This window comes from Belonocnema kinseyi, chromosome 7 (genome assembly GCF_010883055.1).
Source record: "Belonocnema kinseyi isolate 2016_QV_RU_SX_M_011 chromosome 7, B_treatae_v1, whole genome shotgun sequence".
NCBI classification, from domain to species: Eukaryota; Metazoa; Arthropoda; class Insecta; order Hymenoptera; family Cynipidae; genus Belonocnema; species Belonocnema kinseyi.
The window spans coordinates 78296557-78312123 of NC_046663.1; the positions used below are offsets into that span (position 1 = coordinate 78296557).

At 33.8% G+C, this 15567-nt stretch overlaps 1 protein-coding gene across 1 annotated transcript; it reads right to left on the reverse strand.

The window, feature by feature from the left end:
• Positions 1-6561: 6561 nt before the first annotated feature.
• Positions 6562-14194, reverse strand: LOC117176522 (neuropeptides capa receptor-like). The gene is made up of 6 exons (XM_033366776.1): positions 14152-14194; positions 13655-13745; positions 12254-12453; positions 8818-9072; positions 7713-8025; positions 6562-6907 (listed from the first exon to the last, which is right to left on the reverse strand). Exons 1-6 carry the CDS (start codon positions 14192-14194, stop codon positions 6688-6690), a joined length of 1122 nt encoding a protein of 373 aa, XP_033222667.1. The 3' UTR covers positions 6562-6687.
• Positions 14195-15567: the final 1373 nt, after the last annotated feature.

Below are 15567 nucleotides of genomic sequence, written 5' to 3' on the forward strand. Positions count from 1 at the left end.
CATGTACTTTGCAGCTTGATTGTGAGACAATTTGGGACCTTTTGGGTGGGAACAAAGGAACACAGCCTCGAAGCACGAAGCGTATACGGAACTCATTTTTTGCAACGTGGTAACAAGATGAGAATTGAAAGCAAACTGAATGTTAATTCAAAGAGCATGAAAGAGGGAGCTCTTCTTAATATTTTGACACCAAAATCATGTCGATACACCTTACCGACTGCGAGTAAAGCCACCCACGCTTTAACTTGACAGACTGTATATATATTTATTTATTTATTTATTTATTTAAAACACATTTATATAATTGAGAATCTTTGCAATACTGTGAAATAACTTAATTAAAAAATGCAATTTTTGATTTTCCATTATTCTTTTATGCTGTCAAAATTTAGATTTTCGATTTCTCAAGAAAATTAAAAAAGTTAAGTTCGTCTAGTAGGATATTTAAAAAGCAAAATTTTTCTTCTCTTGACTTTTTTTCAGATCGTGCGTTATTTGACTTGAAATGTTCATTTACGTGTGTTTTTGGGAATTTTGTAAATGATATAACTCTGGTAAATATTGGTGTTATCAAAAAAAGCCATTAGGAGAAATTGTTTCTCTTTTTGAGTAATATAAATAATTGCACAGAGATTTTTTGAATTTTGAAAAAGTGGTATCAAGAATTTTTAAAATGCGCTCACTGTTTGAATTTTTATCCAAAATGGCTGGCTAACGAACTTGATCTTTAGTTTAGGATACTTAAAGAGTTATAACAAAGGCCATTCTAATCTGTCACTTCTTTCGAAAGTTATCGTGCTGACAAACTAAAAATCTACAGACACACACACACACACACACAGGAGAACCACTCGTAAAAACCTGTTTTTCGGATTCAGGGGGTCTTAAGATGTGGACTTGTGACCAAAAGTGGGGGGAGGGGGGTGCAAATTTTACACAAATCTAATACCTTCTCTGAGGAGAATCTAAAAATATTTCAAAAATGTATTAAATGATCAAAAATTAAATGTAACATCGTGAACATTATTTAATTACTTTTGAATATAACATAAAAGCATTATAATTGAATATTATCTTAAAATCTCGATAAATTCTTGAAGCTGCGGTAACATACCAGTATGTTACTAGTAATATTACCCGATTTTTAATTCCCGAGAATTTCAAAACTCTACCTCCCACCACGGTTTCTGTAGGTCTCGCTCGAGTCAATGGCTGGCCAATTAAAAAGAGGCCCGAAGAGTGGAAAGCCCTTGTTGGTTTGAATTTAGTATCTTAGCATGACGTCATGAGAATACATCCGAGTTGTTGAAGCAAATATGATAAACGTAAAAGTAATTCATAAATGTACGAATAGTAATATTTCTAATGTATAGAATGCATTTTTTCAATCATGTTTCATTTTTTTGTTGATTGACGACCCTTCAGTTTTAAGAAATAAAATGTTCAAAATTTAAGGTTAGTGTATCCGACCCATTTAATCAAAATCGGGTACTTTAATCTCTAATTTCAAAAAGTTGATTGTATTTGGTAAAACTGAAAGGTCTCTAACCGATAAAAAGATTGAACAGAATTTCGCAAATACATTCTATACCAGTACTCCCAAGCCTCAACGCATTTTCACGGCACAAAGTTTTGGCTACGAAATACCAGTAAATGTCCGCCGAGGGCGTCAGTTAACTTCAACGCAAACGTGAATGTTGTCAGTGATAAGCGCCGAACGTATGTGTGGGTCGTGTGGTTTATTGGAATTTGCCGGGATTTATTTTTAGGTCATTATTTATGATAACCTAAAAATAATGATTTTTATAAGATAGAAGACTACCTAAGACTATCGGGTAGCAAGTTTATGAAAATTAAACCTAAGGCTAAAAAGAGTGTATTGGAAAAACATGTTCGAGAAATTATGGATCTGACAAATCGTGACACGTCCAAACTACCTAAACCTTTGAAAAATGTGCATTTGCAGGAAATACAATTACACCTGCAAAAAATCGTAATAAATAAGTACTAGGCAGTCTGATAAGTACCTCAAAATTCTAAGAAATGGCATTAGTATTCACTAATGTGAACCATTTTCGTCGAGCTTGATCCTTCAAATGACGCCTGTCAAAACTTCAGCCATTTATGTTTACACATTTACAAGTTACAGCACTGAGAAGCGACTAACCTCCGAGTTTTTTTTTGTTGAAAAATCTGAGTTTCGAGTTTTGATCAAACACTACTATCTTCGCAAGAAAACGATATCCGAGACCAAGGCCAAGCTGGATAAGTATTACCCGGACTTTGCACCGTCGATTGGAACGATTCATAAGTGGTTTACCAAGTTTCGTTGTGTTGAATGATCCAAAAGTGAAATTGAGAGAGATAGCTAATGCTGTAGGCATATCATTGGAACGTGTGGGCAATATCGTGCATTCAGTTTTGGGCATGAAGAAGCTCTGCGCGCGATAGGTGCCGCGTTTGCTCACAGTGGACCAAAAACGAATTCGTGTGACAACTTCCCAGCAGAATTTGGGATTATTTTCGCGTAAGCCGACCGAGTTTTTGCGCCGATTCATAACCATGGATGAAACCTTGATCCACTACTACACTCCTGAGTTAACATAACAGGCAAAACAGTGGGTTCCACCGGGCCAAAGTGCTCCGAAGCGTCCAAAAACGCAACAATGAGTCGGAAAGGTTATGGCCTCCGTATTTTGGGATGCACATGGCATAATATTCGTGGACTATCTTGAAAAAGATCAAACCATAACCGGAGCATACTATTCATCATTATTGGTCCGATTGAAAATCGAAATCGCCGAAAAACGACAGCATTTGAAGAAGAAAAACCCGCTTTATCATCACGACAATGCGCCTGTTCATTCATGCTTAGTTGCACAAGCAAAATTGCATGAAATCGGCTTCGAATTGGTTCCTCAGCCACCGTATTCACCACACCTGGCCCCCAGCGACTATTACTTGTTCCCTAACCTGAAGAGATGGCTTACCGGTAAGCGTTTTTACTCAAATGAGGAGCTCATAGCTGAAACTGAGGCGTATTTTGGAGACCTTCCGATCGAGTACTTTTCGGACGGTATCAAAAAGTTAAAAAATCGTTGGACTCGCTGTATCGACCTAAAAGGAGAGTGTGTTGAAAAATTAAACCGACTTTGGCCAAAAAAACGTCTCCGTGTTTCATTTTTCAGGGACTTATCAGACTGCCTAGTATCTTGACTATTCTTGGCAGTCTATTTATTTTAATACATATATTATCTTATTACTTCTCACAAAGAGACAGCATCATTTAATTCATAGTACACTTTTGCTGTGATTTAAAAGAACGCAGAAAAAACTAAGAATAAAATTTGTTGCAGGAAATTTTTTAGAGCGATAAAGTTTTGTTTAACCAAATTCGCGTCTTTCAAAAAACATGGATTTGTCATTGAAAAACAAAAGAAAGTTTAACCGATATTTGTGTAAAGTTTATCCTGTGAAGTTAATTTTTGTTGCAGAGAATTTTTTGTCGGAAATCGATGTAAAGTTTATGTTCTGTTTTTCTGTGAAAACCGTTAACTGCATTTCGGATAAGTCCCTTGAGCCGCCTACCGTTAAATGCTTTCAGGTGACTAATCCGATTTGCAGTTAATGGTGTTCTTCCAAATCACGCCAGATTTGTGTGTGTTTTATCATTGACGACACATTTGCTTATGTTGCGGAAAATTGTAGTGCCCGCACCGGACATTTACTAGTACTTCGTACCCAAGTCGCAAAGAAACTTTATCCCACAAAAATGCATTGAAGCTTGGGGGGCCTGTTCTACACTTGAGAAATATTACTATTCGGACCTTTATTACTCACTTTTACGTTAAGAATATTTTCCCAAAAAAAGGCGTATGCAGTCCAACGTCAAGATGTACCAAATATGCTAAACATCCAGACTTTTTCACTTATCCTATCATGTCCGTGACGTCATGCCACAATACTCAATCTTCCGCGAAATATTTGAGTTTTTTAAAATTGTATTATATTGATTTTTGGTTGACAAATTGTACTATTTCTATGAAATGTTATATTTCTCACAAAATTCGATTACCTTTTCGTACTTCAACAAAAACACTTGAAAAATACTGCATCGATACGAACCTGTGCAGAAATCGCCAATTTTCTTCCTGGTTCCAGACTTGGGCCAGGTTGGGAGCCCCTAGTCTGGACCTAGCTTAAATTTTGGAATGCATCGAGCTTTGGCCCGGCTAGTGGAAAAGTTACTAGAATTGACGACAGATTGCGTAGTCCTACTTTTTTTTACCTAATACTTGCAAGTGTCAAACTTTACAAAGTGGCAATCATTTAAATGAATTGCTAAAAATTCCTAGAATAAAAAGCACTCTAAACGTCCGGAGGCATCGAGAAATCGGTAGTATCCTATACTTATGTGATCAAAATGCAAGTAAAAACTTCTATTAATTATAAATAATATTTTCACATTAAGATTGCACGTGACTTCTATCCTCAAATTGAGACCATTTTTTCGTCGAATTCTAAAGTGTAAATACGCTGTTAATTGATGTGATGATGTTTAAAACTTTAAATTATATAATAAATATAACGGACGTAACTTAGGTAATTATTTTATATAGATTTTGATGATGCAAATGATGAAGAAGAATCGGAACCCGGCGAGATAATGAATGAAATACTACAATTTGGAGATTCGAATTAGGATGGAGAAAATGTTTTAGATTTGAACCTCTGTAACTTCATTTGTCAACCTAAATTGATATAAAACATATTTTTGCGTAGTTTCGACTTTTAATGAAGCAAATAAAGAACAGCAAGAAATCGATTATAAACTAGGGCCAGGCCTGGGCAAAGCCTGGGCCAAGCTGGGTGATCAAGCCTGGCCTTGGTTAGATCTAGCGTTTCATTCGAGCTCGACCCCGGCTAGATCACCAGGCCAGGGACTATTTTTGCCAAGCCTGGGCCCTGCTTGGGCCATGCCAACATTTCTGCACAGGAGGCCGGGCCAGCCAATGAACTTCGCTTAGCAAAAATCCCCCGACGACTCACGGTAAAGGTGGAGGCCTCTCCAAAGTTGAATTTCGCACATATTTACGTTTTGCGGCAATTGAAATAGGCAAAAGTTCACTGTACAAAGAAAGAGGAAAGAACCGAAATCAAATTTACAGCTATATTTTCCCTGTTTTCAAGAAACATCCCTGTTTAATTATTGATTCTCTCTGTTTAAAAATACAAGTATTTTGTTCAAAATTAATCCTTTTTGATTGAAAATTCAATAATTTTGGTAGCAATTTTTTTTAGTCTTGTAAAATAAAAATTCCTTATAGATTGAAAATTCAACTAATATTCGCTTAAAACTTCAACCATATTATTAAAAAGTCATTTTTTTCGTTAGAAAATGCAACTGCTTTGTTGTATTTTCTTCTTTTTGGGCAGAAAATTGGTCCTTTCAGTTCGAAATCCATCTTTCAGTATAGAAAATTCATCAATTTTTTATTTAAAAATCATGTTTTCCTCATGTTTTTTGACTCATAAATTCAACTATTTGCTTAAAAATTCAACTATATTTTATCGTTGAATCGTCTATTTTTATTGAAAGTTTAACTATTTGGTTTTAAATGCAATTTTTTGGTTAAAAATTTATTTTCTTTTTATACTTACCTATTTGTTTGTAAATTCGTCCCATCTTTGGGTTGAAAATTCATCTATTGGGTTCAAGATTCAACTATTTCGTTGAAAATCCAATATATTTCGACTTAAAATATCTGGAATGTGAAGAATTTCATATATAATTAATTACGGTACCTATATAATAATTTTATTTCCGAGAATTTATTCTCCTATTTTTGTGAAAGCGCATCCTATTTCTTCTGTTTTCGGAGCATTTTTGACTGTGATGTCTGTAGTTACCAAAAACTGTTTTTATTCGTATGTCTGAGAAAAAAATTTTAAAACCCGGAAATCTTTTTCGACGATAAAAGTGGCGACTTTAAGTTTGTGTAATTAAAGTTTTTAAAATTCGTACTTTATCATTTTAAATATTTCATCGTGAGATTAACTTTCTTTAAGCCCTTGGAATATTCGGAATAGTTCAATTTGGGGTGATTTAATTTGCTGTTTCGGTTTGATTACTTCAAATGAAAAACTGTTTGTCAAGAATCTATTGCTAAAATTATATTTTAAATACTTTTCAAAAACAGTCCTTCTTATTTGAAATTGCCAACATTTTAACTGCGAAATTATCGATTAATAATAATTTACTTAATTTAAGTATATGTCAAAATTTACTAGGTACTTTTTTTGAAAAAAAAAACCAAAGAAAATTTTTTTGTATGTGAAAACCAAATTAGAATAAAGTTGCAATGTTGTATACTTGAACATCAAGGTAAATTACATGTTCAAAAATGCCTAAAAAAATATTAATTAATTTCTTAAAGTCCTAATACATTGAAATACGAAAAAAATCTCTAAATCTTGATTTGCTAATCAGCATATTTGACCTAAAACAAGCAGCAATGCTTTATATAATTTAGAAAACAAGGTATTTATTTCAATATAAATAAACAATTTGGTATGTACATGTAAAATAGTTATCAATTAATCAAAAAGTTAAAATTACTCATACGAAGCTGCAAAGTTCTTTCTAAAATACACATGAAAAATTAATTTAAAAAATAGTTAATTCCATCACAGAATACTGCTGGCAGTTGATAAAGATTCTGCAAATCGATTTTGAGAAGTGGAGCTTGCATTACTCGATTGCATTCTCAATGAAGAATGCTTACTGCTAAGGAGAGCCTGGGCTTTAGGATCATCTGGATGTAATAAATCATTTTCCCGTCGTTTGACTTCTCCATCTCCATCCATATTTAAACGAAACATTTCCTTTGCCTGGTCGATTGTATATCTGAAAAATTATTGTCATTTTCAATCAATTCATTTTAAGTTGTGTCAAGAAGGCATATTGTATAGTAGTAAAAACATTTAATTTAGTGATAACTACACATACATTCCCAAAATTTTGTAAAAGCACTGCATTTAATGTGGTGTTTTCACTTTTTATAGTTGGAAGTTCACTATTTTGAACGCAGTTATTTTACAGGTTTTGAAACAATTACAAAAACGCAGTGGATGTTTACAAAAAAAAATTTTTTCAGTGTAGTGAGTTAGGACAGTCCAAAGTTGGCCGGTCTCTACCCCTGAGTGGGGGGAAAATAGCTTTTTAATATAATTAAATGGACAAATATAATAAATTAAAAGCCTATATCGTTTTTTTGGAGTAAATTTAACAAATATGATGAGTAACAACATAAAAGTACAAGTTTATTTTCAGTTAAAGCCTAACCATCTATGTATTGTTTGGCATACAAGCTTATAAATACAAGGAGAACAAATGAAAAAGTACCCAGTGGGCACAAAATTTGGCGACATCATTACGACATCCTATGTCCATGTCGTTTCAGTGTCTTTGCGATATCGTAAAGACATCGACAGATCATACGACTTATTTACAATATCGTAAAGACACCTTAACTACATGGAAATTGGATATCGTAAAGTTGTCGTAAAGATGTCGTAACGATGTCGTAAAGACATCGCCAAAATTTGTGCCTACTGGGTAATCCCGGCGATATAAAAAAAGATTTTCATATAAAAAACATTTCGCAAATACTCATCGGGATAGTTAATTCAACGGTTTCTTAGTTATTCACCTGATAGATGATCGGAAGTTAGATGAACGTCTCTCGGAGTTGGAATTTAATCTAGAAACGTTATTGGAAGCCCCATTTTTCTCGCAGGCTGAAGAGCAATAAAGAGTTTCTTTAAAAGCTTTCCTGTACCGTGAACTCATTACATTATATAGAATAGGATTGACAGTGGTACTGAAATAGTAGAGAAAACCACTGAATATGTACAAAAATTCGTTCAAGTCCGGATAGTAATCTGCATTTGAACCATAAACATAAAAGATTCTTTGCGTATGAAATGGTGCCCAACAAATAAAAAACATTATCACGACTGCGCCTGAAAAAAAAATCTTAATTTTAAATACGAACTTTGAATTTATTTCAAAACATTTTTGCGAATTAAAATGTTTTTCAGAACAAGGCAATTCAAGAAAAAAACAAATAAAATTTCTTTATAAGTTTGTAGCAGTGAAAAGCAGTAAAAAGTGAATTACAGGAATTAATCAGTAACAGTTTTGTAACAGTTTTTGTTTGAAGCAAATGAATATTTGTTTCAATAAATCAAATTTTTGTTTGTATTTTCTCTGACGTGTACTGGAAACTTCAGTAATCTTTTTACTTTTTAGTTTTAAAAGGTATCCAGTATTTAAAAAATTCAAAAATAAAATAAAGTAAAAAATGTAAACATTAAAAAAATTACAGTTTGAAGTTATCTATATATTAGAAACGTTTTGTAATTGCAATTCATCCACACCGTATAGGAATTCTCTTCTAAGAAAGTTTCTTAAATGTAGTCTCTAAACACTTTAATATTTATCGTGCTGAGTTTAGTAATTGTTCCAATGCAAAGTTTTCATAATTTGTAAAATTTTCTGTACATTTGGTGAGGGGTCTTTTGGAAATATACATGTTTGCAAATTTCTTTGAATTTCTAGTGGTGTTTATAAATATATTACAAATATTAAATATAAAGTAATGTCAAAGTTGCAAAAATTTTAGTTATTCCCGAAAACTGAATTCGTCATACCTATATATTTTAGTTCTAAATCAATATTAAAATAAATGAAAGAAAAAATAAAGGATTTTTTAAAACTAATATGTAAAAACAAGTGTTGAAAATCTGACTTACTCAGCATTTTAATGATGCTCCTTCTAGATTGAACCTGTTTCGATTCAGTGTGAATAGAATTTTGGTGTACACTGGGTTCCAGGAACCTCCCTGTACTATTCTGAATTTTCAAACCCATTCTCACGTACAAAATGAAAATGATAATCATTGGTATGAAGAAGAACACTAGGCAGCTCATTTCGTAAAGAGGAAATTCAGGCATATCGGGTAGAAGCATTGCACAAAAAGCTGAGTTTTTCGATTTAATTCCAGAGTCTAAAATAGTAAATAAAAAATAAAGACCTTATTTAGGTGAATTAAATTTTTCATAATGTCGAATAAAGTCATAAAATGTTATACAAATCCATATAACCATTATTTTCTTATTACATAAATAAATTATAATACTAGGCAGTCTGATAAGTCCCTGAAAAATGAAACACGGAGACGTTTTTTGGCCAAAGTCGGCCAGGTCTGGTGAATACGGTGACTGAGGAACCAATTCGAAGCCGATTTCATGCAATTTTGCTTGTGCAACTAAGCATGAATGAACAGGCGCATTGTCGTGATGATAAAGCGGTTTTTTCTTCTTCAAATGCGGTCGTTTTTCGGCGATTTCGATTTTCAATCGGTCCAATAATGATGAATAGTATGCTCCGATTACGGTTTTACCTTTTTCAAGATAGTCCATGAATATTATGCCATGTGCATCCCAAAATACGGAGGCCATAACCTTTCCGAGCCATTGTTGCGTTTTTGGACACTTCGGAGCACTTTGGCCCGGTGGAACCCACTGTTTTGCCTATTGCGTTGACTCAGGAGTGTAGTAATGGATGCAGGTTTCATCCATGGTTATGAATCGGCGCAAAAACTCGGTCGACTTACGCGAAAATAATGCCAAATTCTGCTGGGAAGTTGTCACACGAATTCGTTTTTCGTCCACTGTGAGCAAACGCGGCACCTATCGCGCGCAGAGCTTCTTCATGCCCAAAACTGAATGCACGATATTGCCCACACGTTCCAATGATATGCCTACAGCATTAGCTCAGCATCAACTGTGCTCGTACGGCCGCAACGAAACTCGGTAAACCACTTATGAATCGTTTCAATCGACGGTGCAGAGTCTGGGTAATACTTATCTAGCTTGGCCTTGGTCTCGGATATCGTTTTCTTGCGAAGATAGTAGTGTTTGATCAAAACTGGTAACTCAGATTTTTCCATATTAAAAAAAACTCGGAGGTTAGTCGCTTCTCAGTGCTGTAACTTGTAAATGCGTAAACATAAATGGCTGAAGTTTTGACAGGCGTCATTTGAAGGATCAAGCTCGACGAAAATGGTTCACATTAGTGAATACTAATGCCATCTCTTAGAATTTTCAGATACTTATCAGACTGCCTAGTAACACGAAGTAAAAAGCAAAGGACCATTATTTAATCATTCTGATTATAGTACAGGCATCTGGTATTTTTTACAGTTAATATATAGATAGAGTGCGTATTTGCTAAAGCGGTTTATTAAGTCATCCTGAAGCCAATTTAAATTTTGCTAGAAATAATCAACGACAAAATTAAACCTAAATATGCTAAGACACTTGCGAGATGGATGCAGCATTCTGAATCCTTGGGTCGCTCCGTGTCCTCAAGACAAACATACAAGGGCCTCGCTGGTCTATCCTTATGATGTCGTTGTGCTCTGTGGGCACCCATCTCATGGTCATGAGACGTAGTAAAGGTGTGATTTACTGCGGTTCTACTGAGATTTGCTTTCATTTCTATAAATGGCAGCTGTTCCCAGTTATATTGATTCCTTCAATAAGGGATCATCCATATACAGTACAAGTCCGATAACTTGCCGTCCAATAAGAGTACACTCCCCTTAAAACATCGTCCCACGTACGGCACGCACACTAATTGTGGTTCTTCCACTACGTGTTCTATTTTGCTCATGATTTGCGCCCATGATTTACGCATGCGCTCACCTAATATCGTGCTACTAGAGAGGCCATCCGATAAGTCTGCAATTCCTGGAATTTTCCAACCCTACGGCCCCGAAGTTGGAAAGTTATCGAACTTGTACTGTATTATGTAATGCTTTTTGGATGATCCCCCCCCCCCCTCCGGGTAACGCGACTGTAAGAATACATCATCTCTCCAACCACTCAATGTTACGTAACTTTCTGTAATCTGATTTTTACACTATAAAAACAAAGTGTTATGTGTGTGCAAAAATGGTCAATTTTTATGTGTAAAGTTTTCAATAAATAAAATAATATAAAACCATATTTGAGAAAAAAATCATTTGTTTTCAAATTAGAATTTTAAAAAATATTAACAAAAATATTACAATTCCTTGTATTTGGTTAATGGCACACATATTTCAAATATATAAAAAAAGATGTCTTCCGCGTACACAAGAACGCCTGTATATTGGCCAGTTGATTTAATGATTCCAAGAACTGCTGGCCGACGTAGTTACTAGTTACACAGCCGTGTGTCAGTATTTGGCGGCCGTGTGCCAGTGTGGCACTGTGAATAATGGGTCGCCACCAGTTTACAATATACTGTTTACGTTTCCAATGTCTGATTTAATGGAAAGGCCATTGCGAGGCAACCCCCGAAATTTCCATTATATTAGCGTCACATGTTATTCTGATAGGATACCTCAAATTTTACATGTGCACAAGAACGCCTTGTATACTGGCCGGTTGATCTAATGATTCCAAAAACAGCTGGCCTACGTAGTTGCACAGCCGTGTGTCAGTGTGTGGCAGCCGTGTGCCAGTGTGTGGCAGCGTAAAAAATGGGTCGCCACCAGTTTACAATAGACTGTTCACGTTCCCAATGACTGATTTAATGGAAAGGCCATTGCGAGGCAACCCCCGAAACTTCCGTTATATTGGCTTTCTTGTGTACTTCGAAATTAGTTTGCAAAAAAATATTTTTTTACTCCTCCCAGTCCTCTTATCTTATTTTACTATTTTTACGTCATCATCGACTCATAGAGAAAGCTTTGTAATGGTAACAATAAAAAAATGTTATTTTGTTTAATTCCTTCAATTAATATTGTTCAAACAATTAAAAAAAATGAGGTTTCGTTGAAGAATCATAAGTCGGCACCGACTGAAGGCAAAACTTTTTTTTTTTTAATTTTCGCGAATTTTACCTAGTTTAATTTTGTCGTTAGACATTTTGCTTTAAACTGGAAATGTTCATTCAAAGTAAACACGCCTTTGGAAAGTTTTTTTCAAAACATATTCCTAGGATGTGTAGTAGTCTTTCCTGGAAAAATTCGAATTTGCACCAGGACTACTAAATAAAGCGTTGCAGGTAAAAAAAAGATGCGTAAAAAGGGCTTTCTTGTACAAAAAGTCTGGACTACTATGTGAGGAAATTTTTTTTAATAGTTTATTTCTTTATTGGAACTACTTAAAAGTTTGGATTTATGTTTAACTTCTTACCTGGAGGGTATATTACATAATTTACTTTTGTATAAATAGCAAACGGTATTGCTGAGATCATGGCTATCGACCAGGCACCAAAAATGAATCGAATTGGGCGTTTTAGTCCACTCATCGCGTTTACTTGTAAGGGATGACAAATGGCCAAATATCGTTCCAAAGAAAATGCCACTATCGTTAACACAGATACATAAGATGACCTTGAAAAAGGAGTAAATTAGAAGTAAATGAAAAAAATTGATAGATGAACATTAGAGTGCCCGAAAGCAGGTGTGATTTTAAATTTTACAAGAAATACCGCCTAAATTTCTTCCTCTCGGTGAAAAAATATTGCCATAATTTTATAAAGCCGTTTTAGTTGTTAAAAAATGAATTTTCTTGAATTTCAATTTTTAAATACAAATTTAAGGCTAAATAATTGCTTCACCCCTAAGAAATATGTATTAATTATTGAGAAAAAACCCTAAATGTTAATAAACAAAAAAAATGTGTAGGTGTTATTCGGCTTAGAATAAGCTTTTTATAGTTTAAAGATTGGCAGATTACTTTTAAACATATTTTTACTAATCATTTTATAACCAGCCTAATTTTTATAAATGAAATGTTCAATTAGATCGAAACGAAAAACTTACAATAACGCAGAATTTCATCGAAATCTACGTTAATTAACTATAGCTCACATTTTTCTGGTAAATACTAGATAAAAATACATTTTGAAGTACTATAGAAAGCTCTAAACTATAAAAAATGTGTATTTTACGTGCACTGCTAAATTGAAGATTTTTTTGGCAACCGAGTACAGACATTTTTAGTTTATTCCTCAAAAAAATGATTCTCCTTATGCTTCACAAGAAATCTTGTGCATATTATTCTAGGCCACATTACAACTCTGAATTTTATTCGTCTTTTATAAAATTCAAGGCCTTTTTCAGGGGTAACACCACTGTCGGATTTTGAAAAGATCGACTTTTCGTTTTGGCTTAAACAATACTTTAGGATCATAAAAAGAATTTGATTACAAAATTTCAAGGATTTAATTGCTCGTAAAACTTTGAACGCGTTTTTCTCGAAACAACTTTTTTCAAACTGGGAATACGTATTACTTGAAGACTGTTACATGGATCCATTTTAGCTTGCAAAACTAAAAAACACACCTTTTGTGTGCACCCTATTGAATATTTAAAAATATATTACTATAGTAAAAATACAGTATTTAATTACTTAATTTTAAAATCTAGTGTTCCTATAGACATAGAACCATATAGAACTTATAATCCGAGTTTGAAATTTGATATTTTCATGTCCTGAATTCTGCCAATAAGTTGCAAAAACGTTTATAAAAAATATCTAGTGGCCTTCTTTTTGAAAATTGAAGAAATCTAATGAAATGGTTTTACTTACATTTCGGATACGTAGGCTCTTATTTTGCATAGACCTTCGCCCAAAACCCAAGGATATTGTTGCCAAAACACACTTACTTCGTTTGGCAAACCTAAAATAGTTCAAAAATGAATTGTAATAATTGGTTTTAATTACTATATTGCAAAAGGACTCCGTGCAAAAAATACTATTTGGTCCCGGTCTTTTTGAGAAATTTCTTCCAGTCTCGTAAACTATAAAATAAATCAATTACAAGCTACAAAATACATTTTTAATTACATTTTTAACAGTTGAAATACACTCCACTCCCGATATAAGAACTCCCGGTTGACGATATTCCTAAAATTGATGTCCTCGGCCGTTTCGTTATGAGGGGAGCCGTGGAACCGAGAGAAATGTGATGCTCAGTCAAACTTAATTAACAGCATAAGAGCTGCACTCTTAACGTATTAGTTGCATCAGGTTGCGTCTTGCGTCCAAATCCAAGAGAAAAGGTTCATGCGACCCTGCCCGTTTACGTTTGGATTTTCCGGATTCAGGATCAAGGCTACTGCAAGTCATGCCCGAAACCGTTCTTATATCGGGAATTGAATGTACTAGATTGAATTTTGAATTTCCATCGTCTATATAGATCAAAGCGCAAAAAAAGCATGATTCTACCACCTCAGAGTAGCAAACTGTTATTAAATTAATTTTCTACGAGAATAATTTACTAAGAGTGTCGTCACGTGCGGTGCTTAATTAGTATCATGGATTGGATGAGCATTTCCGGAATTTGCCCGTAAATTTATGATACAATAAATAAATTATATGAGCGACCTTACTCGAGCAACAGAATCCGGATTCTTCTTGTTTTCCAGCATTCTTTCTACTCGCGACTATAATCGTATGCAATTAAAATCATAATACTTTAACAATACATAATATTTTAAATTATACATTCTAACATACAGAAATATTTTAAAAAATTTTAATGAAGTTTGGCATCGCGTAATTTTTAAACCATTAAGTTTCGGTTCATTAATTTTAAAAGTTTCTTTTTTACACAAATCAAATTTTTTATTGATAATATATAGCTCCACTCGCTTTCAATGTCACTTGATACTACGTCATATGATACTGAATAACATTTATCACCTTGCAAATTTCTATGTCGATTTAAAATTGTCCTTTTTAACACTGTACTCTCAAATAGTTCATGTTTGAGGCCCTAATTCTTAAAAATATTAGAATATCACATTCAAAGACTTGATACTTGTACAAGTTTTAGTTCAAAGGATAACTAATTTAATAATTGTGCGTTAAATGGCTCCAGAATAAATTAAAAACAATGCAAAATTCAGAAAGCATTTTTAATAAATACAAGCCATATAAATGAGAAGATTTTAGAACTATGCATTAAAAATAGAATTTTTACATTCTCATCAGAGAAGGTATTAGATTTGTATAAAATATGACCCTCACACCCAGTTTTTGCCAAATGTCCACGTTTGAAGACCCCCTGAAACCGCAAAACAGGTTCTTACGAATGTGTCTGCCTGTATGGCTCTGTCTGCCTGCATGTCAGGCTGGGATGGAGTTCCGAATAGCATAAACCGCGGATTCTTTTGAGGCTCCGTACACTTATGTATTTTGATGCGCTGATTACGAAAATGATAGTGAAAATTGACGACTAGTCAATTTTCATGGTGAAAACCATAAAAAACCCATAAAATTCATGGATTTTTATGTTTATTTTAGTAAATAATAAGAATTTACAAAAAACTTCAAATAAATGTTGTAGATCCTTTAAAAAGAAATATTTTATGTATTTTCACATTTTCACTCTGCGACTAATAGTTTTCGAGAAAAACGACGATAAATATGAAAAATCACAGAAATACAAGACAATATGTAGCGGTGTGACTTAAATGGTACGAAAATATTTTCACTAT

Bases quoted from the DNA above. Each gene is read 5' to 3' on its own strand.
- LOC117176522 (XM_033366776.1), bottom strand. From the start codon at position 14,194: ATGACTTGCAGTAGCCTTGATCCTGAATCCGGAAAATCCAAAC. The intron at 12,454-13,654 runs GTAAGTAAAACC...TCCTTTTTCAAG, and splicing joins AGAGCCTACGTATCCGAAAT to GTCATCTTATGTATCTGTGT. The intron at 9,073-12,253 runs GTAAGAAGTTAA...TTACTATTTTAG, and splicing joins TTATGTAATATACCCTCCAG to ACTCTGGAATTAAATCGAAA.